Raw genomic sequence first — 23483 nt, 5'->3', positions numbered from 1 at the left:
TTAAAGGCTCACATCCGCGGATGCGGATGTCAAGATAGTAACATAAAAAACGTCAAATATTACATTTTAGTAATTTTTATTTCAAAAAACCGGCCAAGTGCGAGTCGGACTCGCGTTCCAAGGGTTCCGTACATTAAGTCCCACTCACGCTTGACTGCTCATTTCTAATAGGTTTTTTTGGTTAATGACTAAATTACCTAGCAGTCTAGCACTTACGCCAATGCTAAGACGTTCCTGTACCGACCTGTTCCACATCCGCATCCGCATTAAATCCGCTTCGATTTTATGCGGATGCGGATGCGGATGTTCAAAATCATGCGGAAGTTCCGCGGTTGCGGATGTGGATGCGGATATTCGCAACATCCCTGGTATAAAGTACAATAAGTACCTTGAGCGTCTCGGCGAGGAAGAAGCTCTGTTGCACGTCGTCGCCCTGCGGCTTGCTGTGGTACACGTTAACCAGACCCGTGTACCCGCCTTCTACACGGCAGTGCTTCTCCAACGCCTGGGGACATCAACAAAAACAATTAAGACGAAACAGGAGCTGAGATTTAAATATTTTAAGTAAATATACCCGTCTAACGGAAGCGGCTCCTAAAACTAGTGCGATAAGGACAAGGCGAAAAATCCTGCGTAAAAATCTCAAAAATCGAGGTTTCGTACTCGACTGTTTCCTCCTCCAAAACTTAACCAATCGTAACCAAATTTGGTAACCTAAATGATTATGAAATTATCTGTGTCGGACCGTTTTGCTTTTTTGGCTAATTGATATCAGTTTTGAATACCACGCCTCTCATTGCGGCATAGTCAATTAGGCCATTTTGGCCATTTTTGAAGGGCTCTAGCGCCTTAAGAAAACAAAAATATCAAAAAAATCAAAACGGTCCGACACAGATATTGAGAATATTAATTTGTGTTGAAAAAATCATTGCTCGAGCTTCAAAACCCACGGAGGAAACAGTCGAGTACGTTTGTATGGAGAAATGATCACTCCTGTTGGCTCTTAACCTTTTAACCGCCATAGAATACGTCATCGAGCGTGCTCGTGTCGCCGGTAGGTACGAAGGTACACGAAGTTTTGTCTTATTTATTAGACAGCGGTGAAATGAGCCCGATATTGTATGTCTTATGTATCAGTCTACGGCGGTTAAAAGGTTAAAGGGCAAATACGAGTACACAACACCAGTGGGGTGACACTGGGCCTTTCGGTCGCTCTCGGCTTCGTTCGGCTCAGCATTGCAACGAGCAATTATTAGGGTTGGCAAAACTTTTCTTTGCGTCACAATACAATCACAAAGATGATATACTTACTTGACAACCCTAAATAGCCGGAGGGGATAGTGTCATATATTAGAATGGGCAAACATGATTCGTAACGTTTTAGTCGGTGAAATGTTGCGTTTATGTATGTAGTTGCCATACAATATATCTTTGGATAAAACATAAGGAATCGAATGGTATCCTTACTTATTTCCTTTTAGGAAGTAAAAAAAAACTTAAATTTTGAACGCTGTGAAACTTCGATTTTGTAGATAGTGTCATTTCTGTACGGTAGTACTATTGAGCCAGCTTAAGGATTTAAGGTAGTTTCCCTCCAGGGCCCGACTTATCTTTCCACACTGTATAGACCATGATAAATTGACATGTAAAATACTTCTATTTTATCAATAAAAGTTTGATTGATTGATTGATTGATTGAATCGTTTACCTGCACCGCCTCCCAGCCCCAATCCCGGTATTTCTGGTCTTTGGTGAGGCGCCACATTATGAAGTAGCTCTCGAAGGTCTCCGGCCGTAGTAAGTATACTTTCTCGTTGCTCTTTTGCGCTCTAGCTTCAACTGCGCCTGAAAATCTGAAAAAAATGGTGTTATAATTTTCTTGTTTGGTTAGGAAAAGTGTAAAGATTATGAAGTTAAGAACCTAATTTCAAAGGTTGCCCATCGCTATCTAACGTGGTAACGCGGTAAGTGTGATGGGCACCTTTGCACCCGTTACAGCTCACGGAGGTCTTTTTGAATAGTTTATTTGTAGTTTTTAGATAATTTTAAGTAACTTTTTAAGGATTGTACAGTCGGCCAAAAATGTGGTCTACCACCCTACGATTGAGGTTCGTTTGAATGTCATGAGACAACAAGGTCGATTTCCCCTTGCAATAATATTATGTCAGTGACAATTGTCAACCTTAGCGATCGTTAGATCTCGCAGAAACTTTTGTCAAAACTGGTAGACCACTTTCTTGGCCCACTGCACCTATATACCATTAACGTAATTTGCTGAAGAAATTTAATTGGTGTTAAAATTGTTTTATTTTTTTATTTTTTTTTATTTGATTACAGATTAGAGACAAGAGAGAGCGAAAGACCAACAAGAATGCTTATAAGATTTAAAAGTGAGGAATGTTTTGCAAGTAGCATTCCAACTGGTCTTTGAATTTATTTGGGGTAAAATGGCAAGACATTGATTGTTGCGGCAGTTATAAATATGAGGGAATCATACCTAAGCCTAGCAATAAAAAAAAAGATATGAAAACAAGTCCCCGAAATATGGCATGCGTTATGGAAATCTCCCGTACCCCGCATGCGGGCCCATCGACCAATGAAATTGTGCCTTGACTCCTCAAAAGAGGAAGACTACTTATTCTGCCCTACTAAGCCAACTAGCGTTATCTCAAAAGAAAATGCATTGCTAACTTATACTTTAGTTTCTATAGCTGAGAATTCCATTTTCAAAATCATTTGTTATTGAATTAGCGCTATTCGACTTAGGGCCTCTTGCACCATTCACTAACCCGGGGTTGACCGGTTAAACCTGGAGTTACCATGGTTGCCAGAACAATTTGACACTGGGTTAACGGTTTAACCGGTTAATTTCGGGTTAGTGGGATGCACCATCCTGCCCGGTTCACATTACTCCAGTCCAGTAATCCAGCAGGCTAATCCAGTCCAGTGCCGGACTGGATCATATCGTTTACATTATTCCAGCACTGGACTGGATTAGCCCGCTGGATTACTGGATTGGAGTAATGTGAACCGGGCATATTCCAGTCTTTTCACAGTTCAACGTTCCATCCAGCACTGGATTGCAATTGGAATGGCTGTCTACACTATTCCAGTGGCGCTGGATTGGGTGAGCTGGGATGAAAAAGTAGACGGTCTCTCCAGTCACTGGACTGGAATGGGTACATTCCAGTGCATTCCAGTGTCAGTTCACATTATTCCAGTAGCATTCCAGCACTGGATTGGATTGCTGGACTGGAATGCTACTGGAATAATGTGAACCGGGCATCCCGCAGTGGCGCTTAGGAGGGCAGTATTGGACAGTACCTGAAGGCCTCTGGGCCTAGTTTGGTCTCGGAGCGCGCGTAGCTCTCGTGGCAGGTGTGGGTCAGCTGCTTGGCCACGTCCATGTACCGTTCCGATAACGTGTTCTCTAACGTCGTGGAAGCCAGCCCGAACATGCCGCCTGGAACATAAATCAGTAAAGTTAAGTATTTATTAATTGTTGATAACTGTGTACATGTACAGGAGATATTGAATCAACAGTTGCCAATTTAGAGCATATAATATGATCTTAAAACTACTAACTATGCTAGCTTACTGACTAACTTATACTTAACAAACTGGTGATTCCAGAAAAAACTCATTTAGGTTGTTAAGTCTTTAATCATCAAATATTATAAAATAACGTTAAGTAATTAATACGGTCCCAGATGGTTTGGCAGAGGTAAAATTTCGATAGTGAATAGGTACAACGGTAAGATCAACATCACTGAGCCAAATTTATTTCATTCCCACTCACAATGCCAATTCAACAGGCAAAATACGACCAATCTTTTACGACAATATCATTCGTAACATCTTGCCTAAGGCTGCCGTCATAACAATTAACATCACCCTGGCTTCTTCCTTGGCTTGTTTAATCAAAAATCCTTGTCTGCAAATCTGCAAAGCACGACAAATGACAAATGGTCCATCTTCTTCCATATTCTTCGGCAGACCAGACCGTGATACTCGCAACATATTGTCCAGTGCCGCTGTCGAAAATCCCACTTGCTTTTATCCGGGCTTGTCCAACCAAAAATGATTTCTGTTTACAAACCTGCAAAATCTCTTCCAATATCTTTATCTATCATCTCAGCTAGGTATTACGACAGGCCAGAAGGCGAGACTCGCAACATCTTGTCCAATGCAGTGGGTATAGCTTTGTCGAACACCATGCTTGCTAACGATTTTTGAGTAGTCTAACCATAAATGAAGGGTACACGGAAAGAATAAGTCTAGTCACTTTTTTTGAAAAAAGATTTTAATTGCAAAATGTAGATCTCTCAATGGACTATTAGTTACAGCTTATGTTATCTCTGTAATCATAGATAAACTCATTTTTTTCTCACTTTAGAAACACCTATTACACGAAAATAATATGGTTAATCATGTACATCGTTCCTTTCAAACCGCGATAACTCAAAATGTTGTCAGAGTGACTAGACATGTTTTTTCCGTGTACCCTTTTAATGTGCGTGTACCTTTCTTTAGTGTACTAACCTGCAAAGCACGACAAATGATCCATCTTCTCTTCCAATATCCTTCCATACTTCATCTCAGCGAGATACGAGAGCCCAGAAGGCGATACCCGCAACATCTTGTCCAAGGCAGCAGGCATGGCTTCGTCGAACATGGCGCGTGCCTGCTCGTCCGTCTGTCCGGACATCAGCCACGCCTTCAGGAGGTACTCGTAGAACGAGTCGCCGAGCGCCCCGAGGGACATGTGCCCTGGAAATCAAGATAAATCTATTAAATCTTACCTATCAATATTTATTTTTTAAACTTTATTTCACAATGAAAAATATACAGTTACAAAAGGCGGACTTAATGCCACACGGCATTATAGAAGTAACATCATTTGCATGTTTGTATTTGGTCACAGGGCCTAACATGCTGTATCATTAAAATGATCCATTTGTATACGCAAATAATTGACTGATTACTGATTACGTCCAGTTGGCTGCCCTAGTTTCCGCTGTAGCGATTAAGTTCTCAAAGATCCGACATCCAAATCACCCAATGAAAAAAGTGGTGCAAATTAGGGAAAAGTGTTCCCATTACGTTCATTTCTTCTATGTTCAACAGTGGCTAGGCCTGAGTGGACGCTCGAAGCGGAGCGTGCAATGTGGCGTCGGGCTCACAAGTGATGTGAGCAGCGTGCACTAAGGCCGCTCCTATACCTTTGCATTTGTTTAACATGCACGCCGCACGCGCCTCCCCGCTTCACGCCCAACTCGAGCGTCCACTCAGGCCTTACACTTAAAGAGACCCCACACTTGTGTCTCCCAAGCGTCAGCGTCTAGTCAACTCTATTAGTGATGGGTAGGACATCAATTTAAAATGAGTTTGTATGAGTACCTCATTTTCTAAAATGAGGTGTTACAATGTCTTACTTCAAATGAGGTGAGGTACTAGCATATTTTCAGCGTCAACTATTCCATTAATTCCAACAGCGACAATTTTTTTAAGATACATGAAAGCTTGCAGCGCTTACGCTTGTTGTCTTTCGTGTTTAATTGTTAACGTATTTTCGGTGGTGACGCGAAGCGATATTGAAGTACGTCGCGTGTCGGTCTCACTCCCTCTTTGGGTATTTCTAATTCATTGTTTCATTTTGAAAGGATTTTTGAGGGGTTCATGTCACAGAGAGGCGGTGAGTGGTACAAACTCAACGCATTTCTCGGTGGTCCTTTTATCGTTGCAATAAGGTTTGTAGTTCGGCAGTTGACAGTGTGGATCATTACTCGTTTCTTCATTTGAGACATTTGAGTTTTGAGTGTCGGCGAGCAGGCGAGCACCTAGCGCCTCGCGCGATCCAGGGACTCTGTTGCGAGTTGTGAGGAGTGTATGAGTTTTGAAGGTCGCGAGACTCGCGAGTGAATTTGAACGTATAAGAGTTTTTTTGAAATTTGAAGTGTGTGAATGATTTGTGTGGCAAGAGGTGTTTGTGATGCGCGCGAGTAAATGAGTAAAATGAATAGAGGAGTGAAGTAAGACATTTTTGCGGTACGAAGTACTGCGACAAATTAACAAAATGAGTGGTACAAATGAGGTGCCTCACGAGTGAGCGACTCAACACTAAACTCTATGGCTGCTGCTCGACTCAACGTTGGCGCAACTGCGCAGCGACGGCACTTTCAATAGTGCTGATCGGACGCTGACGATCAAAAGAGACCAGTGTGGGGGTCTCTTATGGATGATAGGAGTGGAACTCACTCTGTCCCCACTGTCCGGTGCGAGGGTTGATGAAGTTAGGGTACAGTCCGCTCGGCTTCTCGATGTTGTTCAGCACGTCTCGGATGCGCTCCACCTTTTTTCTGTACACTGCAAGTAAAAACATATCATATTAGTATTCAGTTTTTTTTACATCAAGCAGTACACTATAATTTTCGAGGAATGGAGATGTCGTTAAAATACGGTTTTTGTTACCCTAAATTTACGTACATAGGGATTTCAGTATAAGCAAGCATAGAGGGTAAAAAATATAAGTACCTATAGATACCTACTACACTTGTGTGGGGTTACACAATACACAAGCTGTTTACGCATTTGTAGCCACCTGACAAAGCCTGCGTTGCATTATTGTATATAAAATGGGGTCTTTTTAAGGTATTTATGTGTGTGTGTGTTACGTATTTTTTATGTGAAAACACGTTGCTTGTGACATTTCAAATACTTGCGATACAGTATTTATTACCTACCTATAATGATAAAAACACATATTCTTGGAATTATATAATTGACGTTTAAGCAGACAAGGAAAATTGGCTATATTAATTGACAACTACTTTAATAAATTATCAGTTAAAATATTCCTCATGATAAATTGTTCGCTGAAAATCTTCTTGCTAGGAGGTCAATGAGATAACCTATAGGAATTAATAATTTGTCTACTTAGATATCGGTCCAGATTCGGAGAAACAGAGCGAATTCCTTTATTATAGTCAGCACAGAAGATACTTAACCTAGTCTGTGTATGATAAGAATCCAGAATTCTAGACCACGTTAAGTTTTTGGGTTTTTCTCGAGAACGATTTTTTATGTTCTATACAGCACAATCGATTGAATTGAACCCATGGGTAAGAAAGAATAAACCCAAATTATAAGAATAAAGGTAATATTAGCCAAATCTTATAATGAGTCGTTAAAAGGTACCTTGACATAATGAATGCTATTTTAAAACAACTATGAGTGTTTAGCCCTTATAGATTTAATTTTATAAGGATATTTTGTTTGTTGGGCACGATGTGTGATATACACCACATACGTACGAAAGGATAAATGCAATTTTAACTTGTTTTTAAATAGATAATTAGGACTTATTTTCCCAACATTCCATACCTACTATCGTTTTCAACGTATAAAGTCAGCTGTATTAATACGTGGCATTTCGAGTAGAGTGCGCTGTAGAAATAAGTATACAACTTTGATTCTCAAATCTATCTTCTGTATTGTTTTTTCCACCTCCTAATTAGTTAATATATCAGTTTCATTTCTCCACTACCTAAAGGTTGTCTGGAAGAGATCGCTCTTTAGCGATAAGGAAGCCTGTTACAGGCTTCCTATTAAATCCTTTTTGTTTTGACTGCTCATTTTGTTTTGCAAAATTAATGTAGTCTTATAATTACTTTTTAGGTGCAGTGCCAAAATTTACGCAAAATGGATGCAGGGAAGCCGGGGTTAAGCAGCACTCTTTTAAAAAGCTCAAAAAAACGACGTCTCGCAAGAAAAGCTGCACTAATCAAGCAGGAACTAAATGGTTTTTATAAAGTTAAAAAATCAATAGACACTAATGTACCACTAAGTTCAGATGCTGATGTATCGCTAAATAGTTCAGCTGGTGAAGCCCATGCTAATGTTCATGTAATCTCAGACCCAGTGAATATTTCGCCAAACAGTTCTATAAATAATACTATTTGTATTTCCATGTACTTACATTTATTCTGAGGTTGTGCAATAAAGAGGATTTGTATTGTATTGGTATTTGTATGGTATATAAAACTTACCATCTTTCCCCGTAATGTCGCTCAAATACTTGAACTCAAGATCGAGGGTGCCGATCTCAGACAGAATGCTGTTGGGTCCCGCCCAGTGGTACTGCCGGCTCGCCTGAAATGTATACAATCAATATTATAATATTATCTACAAGTACGATGCTGTGCTGAAGGGTTGTGATAACATGCTAGTTTCATTGATTTACGAACGCCGGTAATGTAATAGCTTCGCATGAGTTTATACGTAAATGAAATAAATTGTTTATGTTCAGCCGTTACGAAATAGTGATTATGATGATATTTTTTTTTTCAATTTTATTCAAACCCCTCCTAAATGCCTCTAAAATATATCAGAACATACCTATAATTCTTTTTATATAATTATAAAATTGACTTTATTTTTAAGGAAAAGGAACCCAAAATTTGTCAATAAAACTTTCTGTCAAAAACAAGTCATTCATTTGCAATGACAAATTGGGGATGGATCCTTTTCGCTGAACTACGTTCATATGAGATGTTTTTTTTTGCTATGAGGTATGCCTAGCTCCTAGGCCGATTCATGGCATTTTCGGTTCTATTTTCTAGTAAGTAAAGTAAATCTTTATTGCAAACCATGGTATGTACATAGACGATACAAATTATGTTAAGTTGCACATGGACCCCGGTGGGGTGTAGCAATTTTTCTTATAACTAGCTTACACGTAATTATACAAACTAAACTTAACTACTTTCATAATGAAAGCGCTAGGTAGGTACTTTTAATTTGTGAATCGAAACAAATAGAGGCTACTCTCATCATCTTCCTCGCGTTGTCCCGGCATTTTGCCACGGCTCATAGGAGCCTGGGGTCCGCTTGGCAACTAATCCCAGTAATTGGCGTGGGCACTAGTTTTTACGAAAGCGACTGACATCTGACCTTCCAACCCAGAGGGTAAACTAGGCCCGTATTGGGATTAGTCCGGTTCTTAATAGAGGCTACTCTGTAAAAAAATTATTAATTGTGTCTTCTATAAACTCTTTCACGGTATAATAGGTTTTTTTATCAAATGTGTCTTGAGTTTAGTTATGAATACGTTTTTGCTTTCTATGTTTTTCATATCGGAGGGTAATTTGTTGTAAATTTGTATGGCTTGGTAATATAGACCTTTTTTGTATGTCTAGGACTGGTTCCGGAGGGACAATTTTATCTTTTCTACGTGCACTTTTGCTGAATTCAAACATATCGATATTGTTTCTGACGAAGGTAGCAATTTCCAGAATGTACAAAGAAGGTAGAGTCAATATGTTTAGGGTCAAAAAGTGCGGTTTGCAGGTGTCTATCTGTGGGATGTTTACTAATATTTTAATGCATTTCTTTTGGAGAAAAAAATAATTATACTTTTATTTGGCGTAAAAAACATAAATTAGGTACAAACAGAACAAAACAAATCCGCAATCAACACTTCAAAAATTTACATTAAAAATACATTAAAATTAACTAGAACTAAATTAAAACTAAACTCAGCAAGGCCACAACTCAGTCAAACAACTCGTCCCGCGCCCTTCCAGACGCAAAGGTGCCCATCACGCTCGCCGCATTGCCACGCTGAACCGCGATGGACAGCCTCTGCATCAGGAATTCACCCAAGAAAATTTTGGCCTCAGCACACCAACACCCGGACGGACGTCTCCACTGCCAACGGGACAAAAATATACTTGGTCAGCAGCGCCGAGTACTTATCGCGCTTCCGAAGTGCCGCAAATTCAGCCGCCGCTCCTGCCCATAACAATAAACCATAGTGAAGCCAGGCCTCAGGTTTCTATCGCGGAAACTTCACGTGTTCGTGTAACTATTCAGTAGTTTGGAAAGTTTATAAATTCAAATAGAGATTCCACCATTACCTACACTAAGTTCACACAATAGAAAATCGAATAAAAAATCAGGTTAGGCATACATGGCCACAAGCCCACAATACTGTGTATACTTTCATAGCATGGCCGTAATAATTTTGTATCTCGAGGCACTTGCCAGTTTGTCGATAACTTGTTACTTAAGGCGACATATTTAGTAAATGTTTAACGATGTAAACATGCAAAGTAATGGCGTGCCGGGTCGTTACCCGGTTCAAGCCGTTAGCGAAATGGCGTTTACAATTTATTGTTGGTAAAAAACTTATGTAAAGCTCTCTGTATGCGGGTAGGTATTTCATATTTCTTTATTCATAAAATTACAAACTTTATATGTCAAAAATTAACACATATAATTAGTAAATTTCAATTCATTAATATAATATTCATCAGTTACAGTAAAATAAAACACTATCAAACCAGCTATAATGTCAAGTGATCGATTGTATGAGTTATTGTGAACTGTGTACACAAAACTATATGTTAGGGAGGGTTTAAATCCAATACAATAGGTACTCTTTATTGCACGGCACAACAAGACAATAACATGATAATACAGCCATTTACTCGTAAGTAGAGGTAAATAACAGGTCTTACCACTAAAAAGCTATATTTAAAGACAACCTTTATGTACCGAAAACGTATACATGTTATATGTAGTATGTTACATGTCACAAAGGCAATATGACAAACCTTGAAAAAAAAAAATACACACAAAATAAAACAAAGGCCCTATACAAATAAAAATAAAATGGTACGATTCATCAGTGCGTGGGTTGCGGCTAAAAATAGTGCCCCATTTACCTTTGACACTGAAACTATGTAGCGACCGGCCTTTAAAAAGCTCTTACTTAATGACTTTTTAAAGTAGCTTGCATGGTGGTAAACAGTTGAAACGTGGCTACTTAGGGCCCATTTAGACGATGCGAGAACTCGCATGCGAGTTTCATTACATTGCGGGTTTTGATCGGTCGGTTGAATTGAACGTAACCCACATTCCGCAATGTAACTAAAATCACATGCGATCTAAATGCCTATGTCGTCTAAATTAACCCTTGTCGTCTAAATGATCTTACTCCGTCAGTCGTACACCCAGCCGCAATATTGCATGGCCAATTTATAAATAATTCATTCATTAGTAGACCTCAATCTAACTATTCTAATGTGATAAGATGAGAATGAGAAGATAAGAATTTTAATATTTTATGATTAAATAATTTGTTTTCTTCTTTATCAATTTATTAGTTGCGAGTCGAGTTCTATCATATGATAATTAAAAGTTTTCAGTTCTTTGATAAATATTTATGTTTCCATTAATTTATTTAATACATAATGTGCTTTGTCTGCAAGAACAGATAGTGCAGGAAACGACTTGATAGATTGATTAGGTACTTATCTTTTTACGCCTAATGGCATACTCGATTGTATCAAAGGAAGTTCTCTAATGAACCTACAAACCTGAACTTAATAATCTAGACTAGTTTAACTAGAAATTGAATACATTTATTCATTCACTTTATATTATTCGGAGGCTAGGGAAAAATACCCGTTTCATTTATGCAAGCAAACTTTTTCTTGTAAAGCAACCGATAAAAACAATGTTATCAAAAGTACTAACTATACATATACAGGAACCACTGAACCTAGTGGAAGCTTTGTAAGGCTATTATTTAGGGCAGGCCGGTAGCGGTCTCGAAAGCCGGCAACAGCGCATCAGCGACTTCCACAGCCTTATCCCTGAAGATGCTGTCGCCAGTCAACGCGTAGCTGAACAAGCAGAAACTCACCTTAGTGGAGGGATTGATGAGAGCATACGGCAGGCCGGTAGGGATTTCGAAAGCTGGCAACAGGGCATCAGTGACTTCGACAGCCTTATCCTTGAAGATGCTGTCTCCTGTCAACGTGTAGCTGAACAAGCAGAAACTCACCTTAGTGGAGGGATTGATGAGAGCATACGGCAGGCCGGTAGGCGTCTCGAAAGCTGGCAACAGCGCATCAACGACTTCCACAGCATTATCCTTCAAGATGCTGTCTCCTCACTCCTGTCAACGTGTAGCTGAACAAGCAGAAACTCACCTTAGTGGAGGGATTGATGAGGGCATACGGCAGGCCGGTAGGGGTCTCGAAAGCTGGCAACAGCGCATCAGCAACCTCTACAGCCTTGTCCTTGAACATGCTGTCGCCAGTTAGTGAGTAGCAGGACAACAGACCGCCGACGAACCGGATGTTCGTCTCGAACACCGATAACTCGGCATCCTGGTGAAAAAAAAATGCATTAATTTGAGTTTCTTCAGCTAAAGTTAGAGTTTAACAGCCACCCCACACTAGCGTCTTTCAGCGCTATGGAAAATGGCACCGCTGCGCAGTTGCGCCGAGCAACAGCCATAGACAACACTTAGTCAACTAGACGTCAACGCTCGGGCGGGAGACGCTCGTGTGGGGTGCCCCTAAATCTTGCAATTTCTTTGGCTGATTTTCGGAGGAATCTTCAATAGGGTTGAATACAATAATTAAACCAATCATTATAATGAAATGCGAGTTGTAAGGCTGTATAATATCAATAGAATGTATATAAATAAACAAAACGCCATTGCGTTTAGGATCGTTAGAATTTATGACAGCAAAAATAAATTACCGTCGACTTTTTGTTAACCAACTTCGCATAAAATTTAATGAGGTTGGCACTAAAGCGCCAATGACAGGAAAGTATTTGTTGAATGTAAAGGTAACATTCGGATTCAGACTGCACCAGCATTACTGCTGCAGTATTACTGCTGAAGTTGCTACTGCAAATGTCAACAATTCAGGCAGCAACATTGATGTTGATATTTGTGGCAGCAATGTAGTCGGCAGTAATGCTACCGACTGCACGATGTACTGCAGGAAACGTTTTGACGTTTAATACTGGTGCAGCCTGAATCGGAACTGTACCTTTATTGACCATAACAAAAACTTATCGTGCATGTTTAGTGGTTTCGTATATGTTAGTGCCTACACGCTTTCAAGAATTTGCAACAAGTGGGCGTATAAGTCGTATAACACACGGCTTATGTCATGATAAATATATGATGGCGATGGCGCTCAAAAAGTCGATTTATCTTTGTCAACAACATTTTCTAGACTAAACAGTAAAGTTACTTAAGATTTTTTAACTAAACCTCGCTCAGTTGTTCTTTATGGAATAAAAGTAGTACATGCCTTAGATTAGAACGAATTGTAACTAAGTATGTAATATTTTCGGCAATGCAGCATTGTTTGACACTTACACACTCGGTAATGATTGGTTAAAAAATAAAATAATAATAAAATTTGTTAACTAATACTTGACTGTCAATTTTATTATCTACTTCGGTTTAGTCCTTGACGATTGACAGAGAATTAAGGACAGAGGCAAGTAGGTAACATTTAGAGGGCATAGGTCAAATCGGTGACAGTTCATTTTCTGGGATCAAACTTCGAAGTTTTGTCCATTTTAATGGACATCCCAAAGTCCGTCGAATAGCCTCATACTCATACCTATAGCTGCTAATGCCCAGTCTATCGTGAAGGACACGTCAGCATTGTTTGCCGGTTAGAGATGATTGATGGCTATGGATGAATGCGAGTAAATTATGCACTGGACCGTTGTGTCCTAAGCTATTCCTAATTTTCCCACATACTACAGTTTATCAAAACTTCTTGATTAGTTGAGTTTAACTTGTAACTTTCGAGTACATAACGTGTTTCTACAGATTATTTACAGAGTACATTTAATATTACGCGGCCATTGTAGCTCATGAAAAGTGGACCTTAAAATTAAAAGATAACATAAGCGCTGGTGGCCTAGCGGTAAGAGCGTGCGACTTTCAATCCGGAGGTCGCGGGTTCAAACCCCGGCTCGTACCAATGAGTTTTTCGGAACTTATGTACGAAATATCATTTGATATTTACCAGTTGCTTTTCGGTGAAGGAAAACATCGTGAGGAAACCGGACTAATCCCAATAAGGCCTAGTTTACCCTCTGGGTTGGAAGGTCAGATGGCAGTCGCTTTCGTAAAAACTAGTGCCTACGTCAAATCATGGGATTAGTTGTCAAGCTGACCCCAGGCTCCCATGAGCCGTGGCAAAAATGCCGGGATAACGCGAGGAAGAAGAAGATGTGTGTTGACAGCTTAAGGCAGCGGTCGGCAACCTTTTAGCAGCCAAGGGCCACATAGTAGTTAACGAAGTTGACGCGGGCCGCATTTTGTTAATATTTATGACTTTATCAGACATTGTCGTTTGTCAATATTACATACAAAATAGCCAGGGAGGCTTAATACATTTTACTTCCTCCTTTTGTAGACCTTACACGCCTAATAACGCCTGCACAGTCCTAAAAGACAGAAAGAGACTGCGACATGCGATTCCTGTATTACAGAGGGACAGCATGATTATCTGTATAACATCAAATTTGTTATGCAGTGATAAGTCTGTACGTGGACCTATTTATCTATTCTGCAACAAATGTAAACACCTAGTTGTGGTCTTATGTAAAACGACAGTACTTCCCCAGTTAAACTTTACTCCAAAATTCAACGAGATGAAATTCCGCTGCGCGCTACCTCTATTTGCTACACAATCCTTCATCTACAAGTACAAGTAACAACATAGTAATCTCCTATGTAACTCCAGGTTTCCTTGCATTTGCACAATCGACGTGTAATCTCCACTCGAAGCGTGTACACTTAGGAGCAATTAAAAGGCACTTGGTTCGGTTGTCGCGATGCCGCGATACGCGCTGACGGCTGATTAGACGGTTCATTAAGCAGTCGTTAGCTAGTTATCGCCGTTCCGGTAAACTGCAGTTTTCTGTTACCTTTAAAAGCATTAGTAAGATAAAAGGATGTGCTGAATGCAGTATTTTTGAAAGGATTTGTACATGATGTTCATTTAGTTATTTTGTCTATGTATCGAATCGGTTCAAATGTCAATGAAAAAGGAATGACGGGACATGGCAAAAATACATGTGACTCAAAATTTTAGCACCGTCCCAACGTCGACAAACAAAAACCATATGCTTCACAAATGGTTTTTAGATTGGCTAGAGTTATACTAAATACTATTTTATTTTTATAGATTTAAATTATTTTAAATATTCACTGAATTTTATAATTTTTGGAAGTACTCGTAAGAAGCGGACCATAGGGCCGATATGTACAAACGTATAAAGGTCCTGTTAAACAATAAATAAAAAAAAAAAAACCATATGCTTGTCGACAGTGCTGACTACGCAGTTAATTAAATAGTCGTAAGTTGTGTGATCGTTTTGTGAGGGGAACACAAGTTACCAGCGATTAAGAGAGAGAGCTTTGGCTAACTGCAGGGGGAGTTAGTAGCAACTTGCAATAAAATATTAAGTTTTAGATTTTCGGCAAAGGAAAATATCGAGAGGCTTTCCTCAATGACACGGCGAAACTAGTACGCTATTCAAATTATACATTTTTCTTGTCATTGGCTAAGTGACAATGGCGCTGGTTAGAACAGTGGCGATTTCCCGTAATTCGTATAGAGTCTCTATGGACTTTCTACGTCGCGCTATCAAAGTTACTAAGTCAGTTGCAAAATATACTCGTATCGTAAACTTCCGCGCAACTCTCACCGAACTTCGTTAGCAACCTACCTGTAGAAAGGTTCTACATTTACTAGACTGATGACCTAATTATGTCTTTTACTGCGAAAATAAACCAACAGCTTGGAGAAAAGGCTAATGTGGACGAATTACGGATTAACTATTCTATTAATCCAAAGTCCAATGATGGTGCTTCTTTTGCCCACGTACGACATTCACCTTATTTTGAGGATCAACAACCGAAAAGTTTTTTGGTGGCAACAAATCTTTCAAACCACCACCTATATTTGTATCGATAATTTTGAACTGGGGTAGCCTGGAGACGCACATAAACCGTCCGCGCAACAAGTGCAACTCATCCTGCCCCACATTAACATCATTTAATTAGCGGTCCAAACTGACGTAGAATTATGTAGTTCAATCTGCCCATTAAGGCCAACGAAGCCGCGCAACAAACAGATGTTCTACAACCGGGAACTTTTAACTAGTTCACCGCTGGAACAAAACTGGAACAATGTGATAATTGTTTTCATTCCGGCGTCGGCTGGGATGCTGCCAGGCTGTGTATCTATTAATGTTGGGGGGATTGCTCGCGAGTTTTTAATTGAGAGAGCGTGGATTGACGAGCTCGGGATAGCTTGGCTCATGTTTGGTTAGTTAGTATTCGTTTTAATACCGGACCTTGTTATACATTCGAAGCAATTGTGAATGGTATATGAATCAATTCGGTTGCTAGATACTCGTATTTGTTATACCTTATGAACTTGGAAGGATAATATTTTTAGCGGAAAATAGACCGGTATTCTTGCCACTCCTCTCTCTTGTAATTAGAAAGGTACTCACGACTTCTCCAATATGTAGATGTTCCGCAACCCACTCGCGGCCCTCTCTGAACTCGTCCCGCAGCCCCATGAGGTACAGCGTGTCGAGTCCGTCGACGATGGTGGCGCCCAGCTCGCCGTTCCCAAACACGCTGGAGAGGTGGGCGCGTTTGGAGATCGGCTTCAGCTCGTTTTTGCCCCACGCGTATAGCTTGTAGTTATTCCACGCATGTCGCATCATCTGAGGACAAAGAGATATCTTTAATATCAATGAATTATAAAAAAAACTATTTCAACACAAGCATCGTTCTCATTTTAGGTACCTACAGGTTGTTGAAGGCTTTGATATTTCTTAAAGTTGTAATCATGAAAACGAGCGGAACTCGATCAAGTGCCGTTGTTTTGTTACAGAGTATATATAAGTGCCTTCGGGTTCCATCATCATAACAACTCCATGTCATAATAATAATGCATTGCCATCCGGTTTACGTAAACTTGCAGAGTACTCAATTGGAATGGAATGTGGATCAAATTTTATTTACGGGATTTGATTAGGTATCGGGGCAAATGAAACTAAAAAATAAAAGCGTCAAACAGAAGATAAGAGAACTGATGATGAAAATAATTAAAACAGGAAGTCCCTGTCCAACTTGTCAACAAATAGCTCATCACCATGCAAAAGAACTTCTCTAATCTTATCCTTATTGCAAAGTAAGTGTATCAACTTTTGAAATGTTTTGTAGCTTAAGCTACAAATGTGGTGTATCATTTTATAACAAAATGTTATATCAAAAGCTTTAACAATAAAAACTTTAAGACAAGACGAATCTTTTAAGAGGGCGATTAGCCGTCGTCTCTCGGATATAAACAAATATTTTCATAAGGCCAATGGCACATTTCACATCTCAAAGGGCGGAACGGGCGCTTCTTTTTAAAAAGCCTCGCAAAGCCTCGTCGAGCAAGTTTTAATCTTGGCGGCTGCTCGCCGACGGAACTAATGAAAGGATATCGGGCTTTCGTCGGGCCATTAATTATTATTAGGTCTCTGGAACTTTGCGAGAAAGTCGCCGATGACTTGGAAAAACTGGAGACTTTACCAATTACAGTTTAAAACGTCCGAAAGGTGGGAATTCATTGGGTGAACGAGTAGTTGGAATGAGAAATACTTGCGTTGGATGCAACGTCAATGAGCAGCGAACTAACTAGTTTAACAAGGGTTAATTATGATGTTTAGATACGCCAATTCGAATTTCACCGAGCATGACTGCATTTTATGGTTTCAATTCGGCTTCACGAAAATGTAATCAGTACATATACTCGTTGATAGAATGTCTTACGAACAATATTACTTACGCAATGTGGTTTACAAGTATGTTTAATAGTTAATACACCATATAGCTATTATATTCATATTTATTATTTATTTAATATTATAGTGTTTAAGTAAGCGCGGATGGCTATAGATACGCAATATACATATTTACATATATTCACAATCAAACTGTTGACATTGGATGTATTGGAAAAGCCCTTAATTGATAACATGACGCATGCATCGTGCTGCAAATTTGGCAGTGGACAGAACATAGCTATTGATTGATAAACATGAAGACAAAATGATTTTTATCACCTCTACAACGTATTGCCGTCGTTCCGTAATGTTCGTAATGTTTTCAAGTCCGTTCTGAGCCGACAAATTTAAAGTTAGTGGATCTTCGCTGGGGAAGCGAGCGGCGCGGGCGGCGCGTCCTGCAGGGTGCATTATTGGGCCCGTCGGGGTTCCAAGGTTGGACACTCGCATTAGTAAAATCATAGCACAGATAAATGTGAGACCCGCGATTGCTAAACGACATGGTAGACGCATTTTTGACGATTACACTAAATCCCGATTTAATGGTACGTCAACATCAATACTGTGTGACTATATGGTTAGTCTAATATAATTTAATTGACACAGATTAATTAAAACGCGCACTGATATTGACACAAATTAAATAACACGTGCTTAATACCAAGAACTTTATTTCTTCTAAGATATAATGCGTATTTTCCCGTTCTTACTAATTAATGTTAACTTGTTGGTATCTAATTCGTAATTAACTATCGATGCGTACGCGTCGGCCCGCCAATAGCGTCGGCGTGATACTAACGTGTGATATGGGAAAATGCTTATTGTTATCAATTGCCACGAGGAGATAATGACGTACCGTAAAACGGGGTCACCAGAAATCGCGGGGTGAATAGAGAAATTATGAACTTTTTCCTTCAAGTTGTTATATTTAAAAACATACAGCTCTAAAATTAGAGTTTTTGGGATATGTATATAGCAGACTATTTATACTCTACATTGATACTAAAAGAAGTTAATAAAACTGCCTAAATTTTATACTGTACAATAGGTCCTTGCCGAGGTAAGAAATGAAGCCTGTCTGAACTTTGTTCTAGCGGTAAATGTAGAGATACAAACCAAGTAAAAGTTTGCTACCCAAGGATACGGTACTACAGATTGGTACTTAAATAATAAGTAATATCACCGATTTTCTCTATACTTAAGCATTGTTTCAGCAAAAAACAATCAACAAGCAATTTTACGTGATAAAGGGGTCACCGGACACGCATATAGGGTGAGTAGTTACGCCATAAGAGGTGATTAGATACCACAAAGGGGTGAAAAAACACGGCTCGGGGGTGAAAAAACATGAAAATTGTCAAAGAACTGTTTAACGGATATACCTACATACTATATGCAAATAGAGAATGAACGTATAAACAAATTCGATGTCTATGACAACTAAAACTGTATTTTTCTATTCACCCCTTTCTTGTGTCTATCGACCCCATTTTAAGGATATGGAAAAAACTGGTAGTTTTCTTTGATTATCTCTGAACTAGGTGGAAAAAAATTGATTTCACAGGTGCAAATTGGAAGAACTAAACAATTACTTTTATCATTTGGATTCTTGGTAAAAATCATTCTTGAAATGGAAAATCGTGTCTTTTCACCCCGTTTTACGGTACCTACACTTTGCGAAAGCCGCGTACATACTGTAATTTTATTACTATGGATAGATTCGGAATTCGCATGGTAACTTCGCAACCCTAAGGATATGGCTACTACGATACCATAAACCAACAGTAGGAAGTCCGCACAGTCTCCAACGCAGATAACACCAAATCAGTATATCGCGATGTCGCCTTAGCGATATGTAAGCGCATTATCGTGCATTTATCTACGACTCGACAACGTAGGTATTTCACCGTACAGTCAGCAGCAATAGTTGCTAAGCGGGCGAGGTATTCAAAATAATCTTGACGCGACTTTATTGTTAAGAGAATAAGAGCGCGTCAAGGTAATTTTGAACACCTCGCCCGCTTAGCAACTTCTGCTGCTGACTGTACTAGCCTACATGTAAAACATTATGAGGAAAGAGGACGGCCGTTTCTCCATAAAAACTTAGCTAGGTGTGTACGAGTATGTATTTCTTATAGTGTTATAATTTATAAACGGCTGCTAACTTAATCAGTTGATGATCATCGTTTGTCCCTGTCGTTATGCCTTAGAGAGGGACAAACGATGATCATCAGCTGATTAACTTAGCAGACGTTTATGAATAACACCGTTACCATTACATAGTATTATATTATAGTATATTGCATGCGAAACGGGAAAAACAAGTTTCATTTATCATTCATTCATTGCAACAAACACAACAATAATAAACAATTACCGAATAAACACGAGGAAATCGACGTGTAAAGAAATCACAATTTTTTTTAGCGACCCTACGAGGTGCGGTCCAAGTCATACTTACTAAACTATTTTTATTATTCGATATATTTCCCCTCTATTTCAACACACTTTAAATCTGAAAATTAGCTTTTCTATCCCCTTGTAAAAGTACTCTGAAAGTTTGTCCTCAAAATGGGCGTAAACCGCATTGGCCACTTCACTATCTGAAGAAAATCGTCTTCCCCTTAGACCGATTTTCTTAAGACCGAAGACTTAAGAGTCTGCCTTAAGTTTCCAAAACAAATAGTAGTCACTAGGGGCAGGTCGTGACTATACGGTAGGTGGCGAATTTCCTCAAAGCCACACTTTGCAACAGCAGCCTTGGTAATTAAAGCAGTGTGAATGGGGCATCGTAGTAGAGAAGGCGCACACTTCTGCTAAGTTTTCCCAGAAGTGTGTGCTTGATCACCTCTCGTAACTGTTGATTAAGTAGCCTCTAGTAGCTGCCAGTCACCGTGGTATTACTTTCTTTTACGTTCATCAACAGTATTCCGTGACAATCCCAGAACATGGTAGCCATGGTCTTTTTAGTGGATTGCGTTACCTTCGCCTTCCGAGACCGCTGTTCACCATGACGACGCCACTCCTTCGATTCTCTTTTATAGAGGCAATCTTAGTACAAAACCATTGTTTCGTCCCCAGTAACAATTGACTCCAGAAAACTCTTTCCATGTTTTTTATAGGCATCCAAAACTTCCTGAGAGCACGCTCTTCGTTCACTTCGCTGTAAGCTTGAAAAAAAGTTTACACTTTCTGTTGTTGTAATCGCAGTGAAATAAAAATCGCAAACAATAGAAACCCAAAAACTATGTCCAAAAGAACAGGATAAATGACAATAAAAATGACATATTTTGTTCTTTTTTTGAAACGGTCAAATCATTCCAGCCGGAAATATTTGGACCGCACCTCGTACCTCTGCCAATCTTTCAATTCTGAGGAAGCAGTAATAAAAGTCTGCTGCTAATTGCTATATCGGTAAAAAATTCTCGAAAAGAGTTATCCTCCCTTTATGCTGAGGAAATATGATGAATGATGCAATCCCGAACATTGAAATCATTTAATTATGTACCATAACCAGGGATCGGATATTCGGATTGATATTTACCTAAACTTTGGCGGCGTGAACGGTATGGAGACGGACTCAACTTTATTTTCGTAATAAATTTCCCGGGATTTCCCGGGATTTGTTAACTATGTAACAAGGCAATCTAAACTCATATTTGAACATTTTAATACGCTTATTTATTATGTATTTAATGTAATTTACTATGGAGAAATATTAAATTCAATGTACCTGAGATTTATTCAACTAGCGAAATATCATTATCATAACTTAGTTTAACGGAACTTGTCGTGAGTACTAGTACTTTTAAAACTACGAGTACTTTAGAAATTGTTTTCCTTCGACGTTTCAAGGACGACATTATGCCCGTGGTCTCAAATTTTTTCCCTTCCGCTATCTCTGCTACCGCCATTGTCTTACGCATAGCAGGTAAAAAAAGACGGGCAATACAAAGAAAATTCGTCACCACGTGTACTTTAGGTATGTACGTGGGCTTTATCTTAGAGATTAAGTGGGGTGTTGAGAGTAAATCATAGTGTCACGAATACCATCAAGATTTAACTAGACGTGAACCTTATGTACAACTGACAAAATTGTACCTTTTGCTTGAAAACGTCACATATATGTGTTATACAAAAAAAAATGTTTTATTATTCTCTTATATTACAGAACCCTTGAATCTACTATAATAAGTAGTAAATAGTTATGTAAGATATGTATAGAGAAATGCTTACATTATTTTGCCAATTCACGCTGCGGCTACACTACATACACTGTTCTTGTTAGATCTATATAACAACATATTTCCTTACAAAAATTGTCAAAAATAGCCATAAACTAATCATGTAGGTAAATTTGTACCATCTTATGTCATTTCGTGCGATCCCGGAGTCCCGGAGCATATTTATTAAACTTATAATAAAAAAGAAGCCGACTCCATATTTTTCCAACAATTTCCGGAATTTTGCCAAGTTTAGGTAAATATCGATCCGAATATCCGATCCCTGACCATAACGCTTAAAGCTGTCGACCCAATGTGTTTTAGTTACATACTTGTGTTACATGAAACACAATATCTACTGTCTGGATTCAACCAAGTTTGTGGCGGGGGTAAAAGACCTCGCAATGTAGACATTCACCGCTGGGGATACCATTTAGATTTATCTGTAGTTTTCAGACTAGAATAATCATGAAATTCAAATAGGAGTTCGATGGCTTCAACCTTTGTTAGAATTTAACCTTATAAAGGTTTTCTTTTCAGTCACGTTAGATACTACCAGTCTTTTGCTAACTGCATCAATTTGAAAGGGACAGGTAGTCTAACTCGCGCGAGATATTGTCGCACCGCTCTTATGTTACATTTCTGGTTAAAGAAATAGGGATGTCAACCTAAAATCTTACATGTTTTATACGCTGATAGTATGGACACCGCTTAAGAACGATTCTAGCCTTAACACATTTTATCTATCACATATAAAGCTAATATTTTGGGTTCAAGAACGGTCATTCAGATATTTCGCAAGAAAAAGGATAACCTTTGACCTAAATTCTAATTAATGTCTGTCGCAAGCATTATATCACAACCTTCACAACTGAGATTATAAGGGAATATTAAATTCATAATTGTTTATCTAATACCTTTAAACGAGCAATTCTTGTATTTACCTTTAAACGAGCAATTCTTGTATTTATACCTTTAAACAAGCAATTATTGTATTTATTTATAATATCTGGGAGATCGAGCGTCGCTCGGAAAACATATAAAAACTCCAAAATGAGCGTTTTCCCAGATATAAGACCTAGCTAGATCAATTTTTCGCTCCCGAAAATCCCCATATAGCAAAGTTCATCGAAATCGTTAGAGCCGTTTCCGAGATCCCCAATCCCTGTTCCGGCCAAGGATTGTATAGTGCTTTTCTCAAACATACATTGTAGAAAATAAAAATGTAAATAGCCGCCTTGTTTATTTTGTAAACTTGACATTTGAAAAAGCTATTCGAACACCATGTTTAACCGCTTATAAATATAGTACTTTAGTGGTTTTTTTTTAAACGTCACATATAGCTACTATCCGACAAAGAGCAACGTATTTCTAGCGAGGACCGATTGACTCAACAAATGATACAACATAATAAATAAAAAATGTCGCAAGTATGCTTACAGAGAGTGGTCGTTGGCTGTATGTAATATTTCTTTTGTCAGTCTAATCTTAGTGAGCAAATTTAAAAAGTTAGAGCAGCGGGCAATAAATGTACTTTTCATACTAACTCCCATAAATGAGCAACCATAAGGAGCC

General features: G+C 39.0%; 1 protein-coding gene across 1 annotated transcript in view; it reads right to left on the bottom strand.

Moving 5' to 3' along the window:
- LOC134649739 (mannosyl-oligosaccharide alpha-1,2-mannosidase IA) overlaps positions 1 to 23483 on the bottom strand; it is a 138286-nt gene that overhangs the window by 1434 nt on the left and 113369 nt on the right. Inside the window, exons 2-9 of the mRNA XM_063504570.1 lie at positions 16357 to 16575; positions 12000 to 12179; positions 8049 to 8151; positions 6259 to 6366; positions 4543 to 4770; positions 3325 to 3463; positions 1709 to 1853; positions 389 to 505 (exon numbers count right to left, since the gene is read on the bottom strand). Of these exons, the coding sequence (XP_063360640.1) occupies positions 389 to 505; positions 1709 to 1853; positions 3325 to 3463; positions 4543 to 4770; positions 6259 to 6366; positions 8049 to 8151; positions 12000 to 12179; positions 16357 to 16575 (1239 nt within the window). The remainder of the gene's footprint in view (positions 1 to 388; positions 506 to 1708; positions 1854 to 3324; positions 3464 to 4542; positions 4771 to 6258; positions 6367 to 8048; positions 8152 to 11999; positions 12180 to 16356; positions 16576 to 23483) is intronic.

This window comes from Cydia amplana, chromosome 7, assembly GCF_948474715.1.
Source record: "Cydia amplana chromosome 7, ilCydAmpl1.1, whole genome shotgun sequence".
Lineage (NCBI taxonomy): Eukaryota > Metazoa > Arthropoda > Insecta > Lepidoptera > Tortricidae > Cydia > Cydia amplana.
The sequence above is the reverse complement of the archived record's forward strand: the minus strand, read 5'-3'. Positions and strand labels throughout refer to the sequence as shown.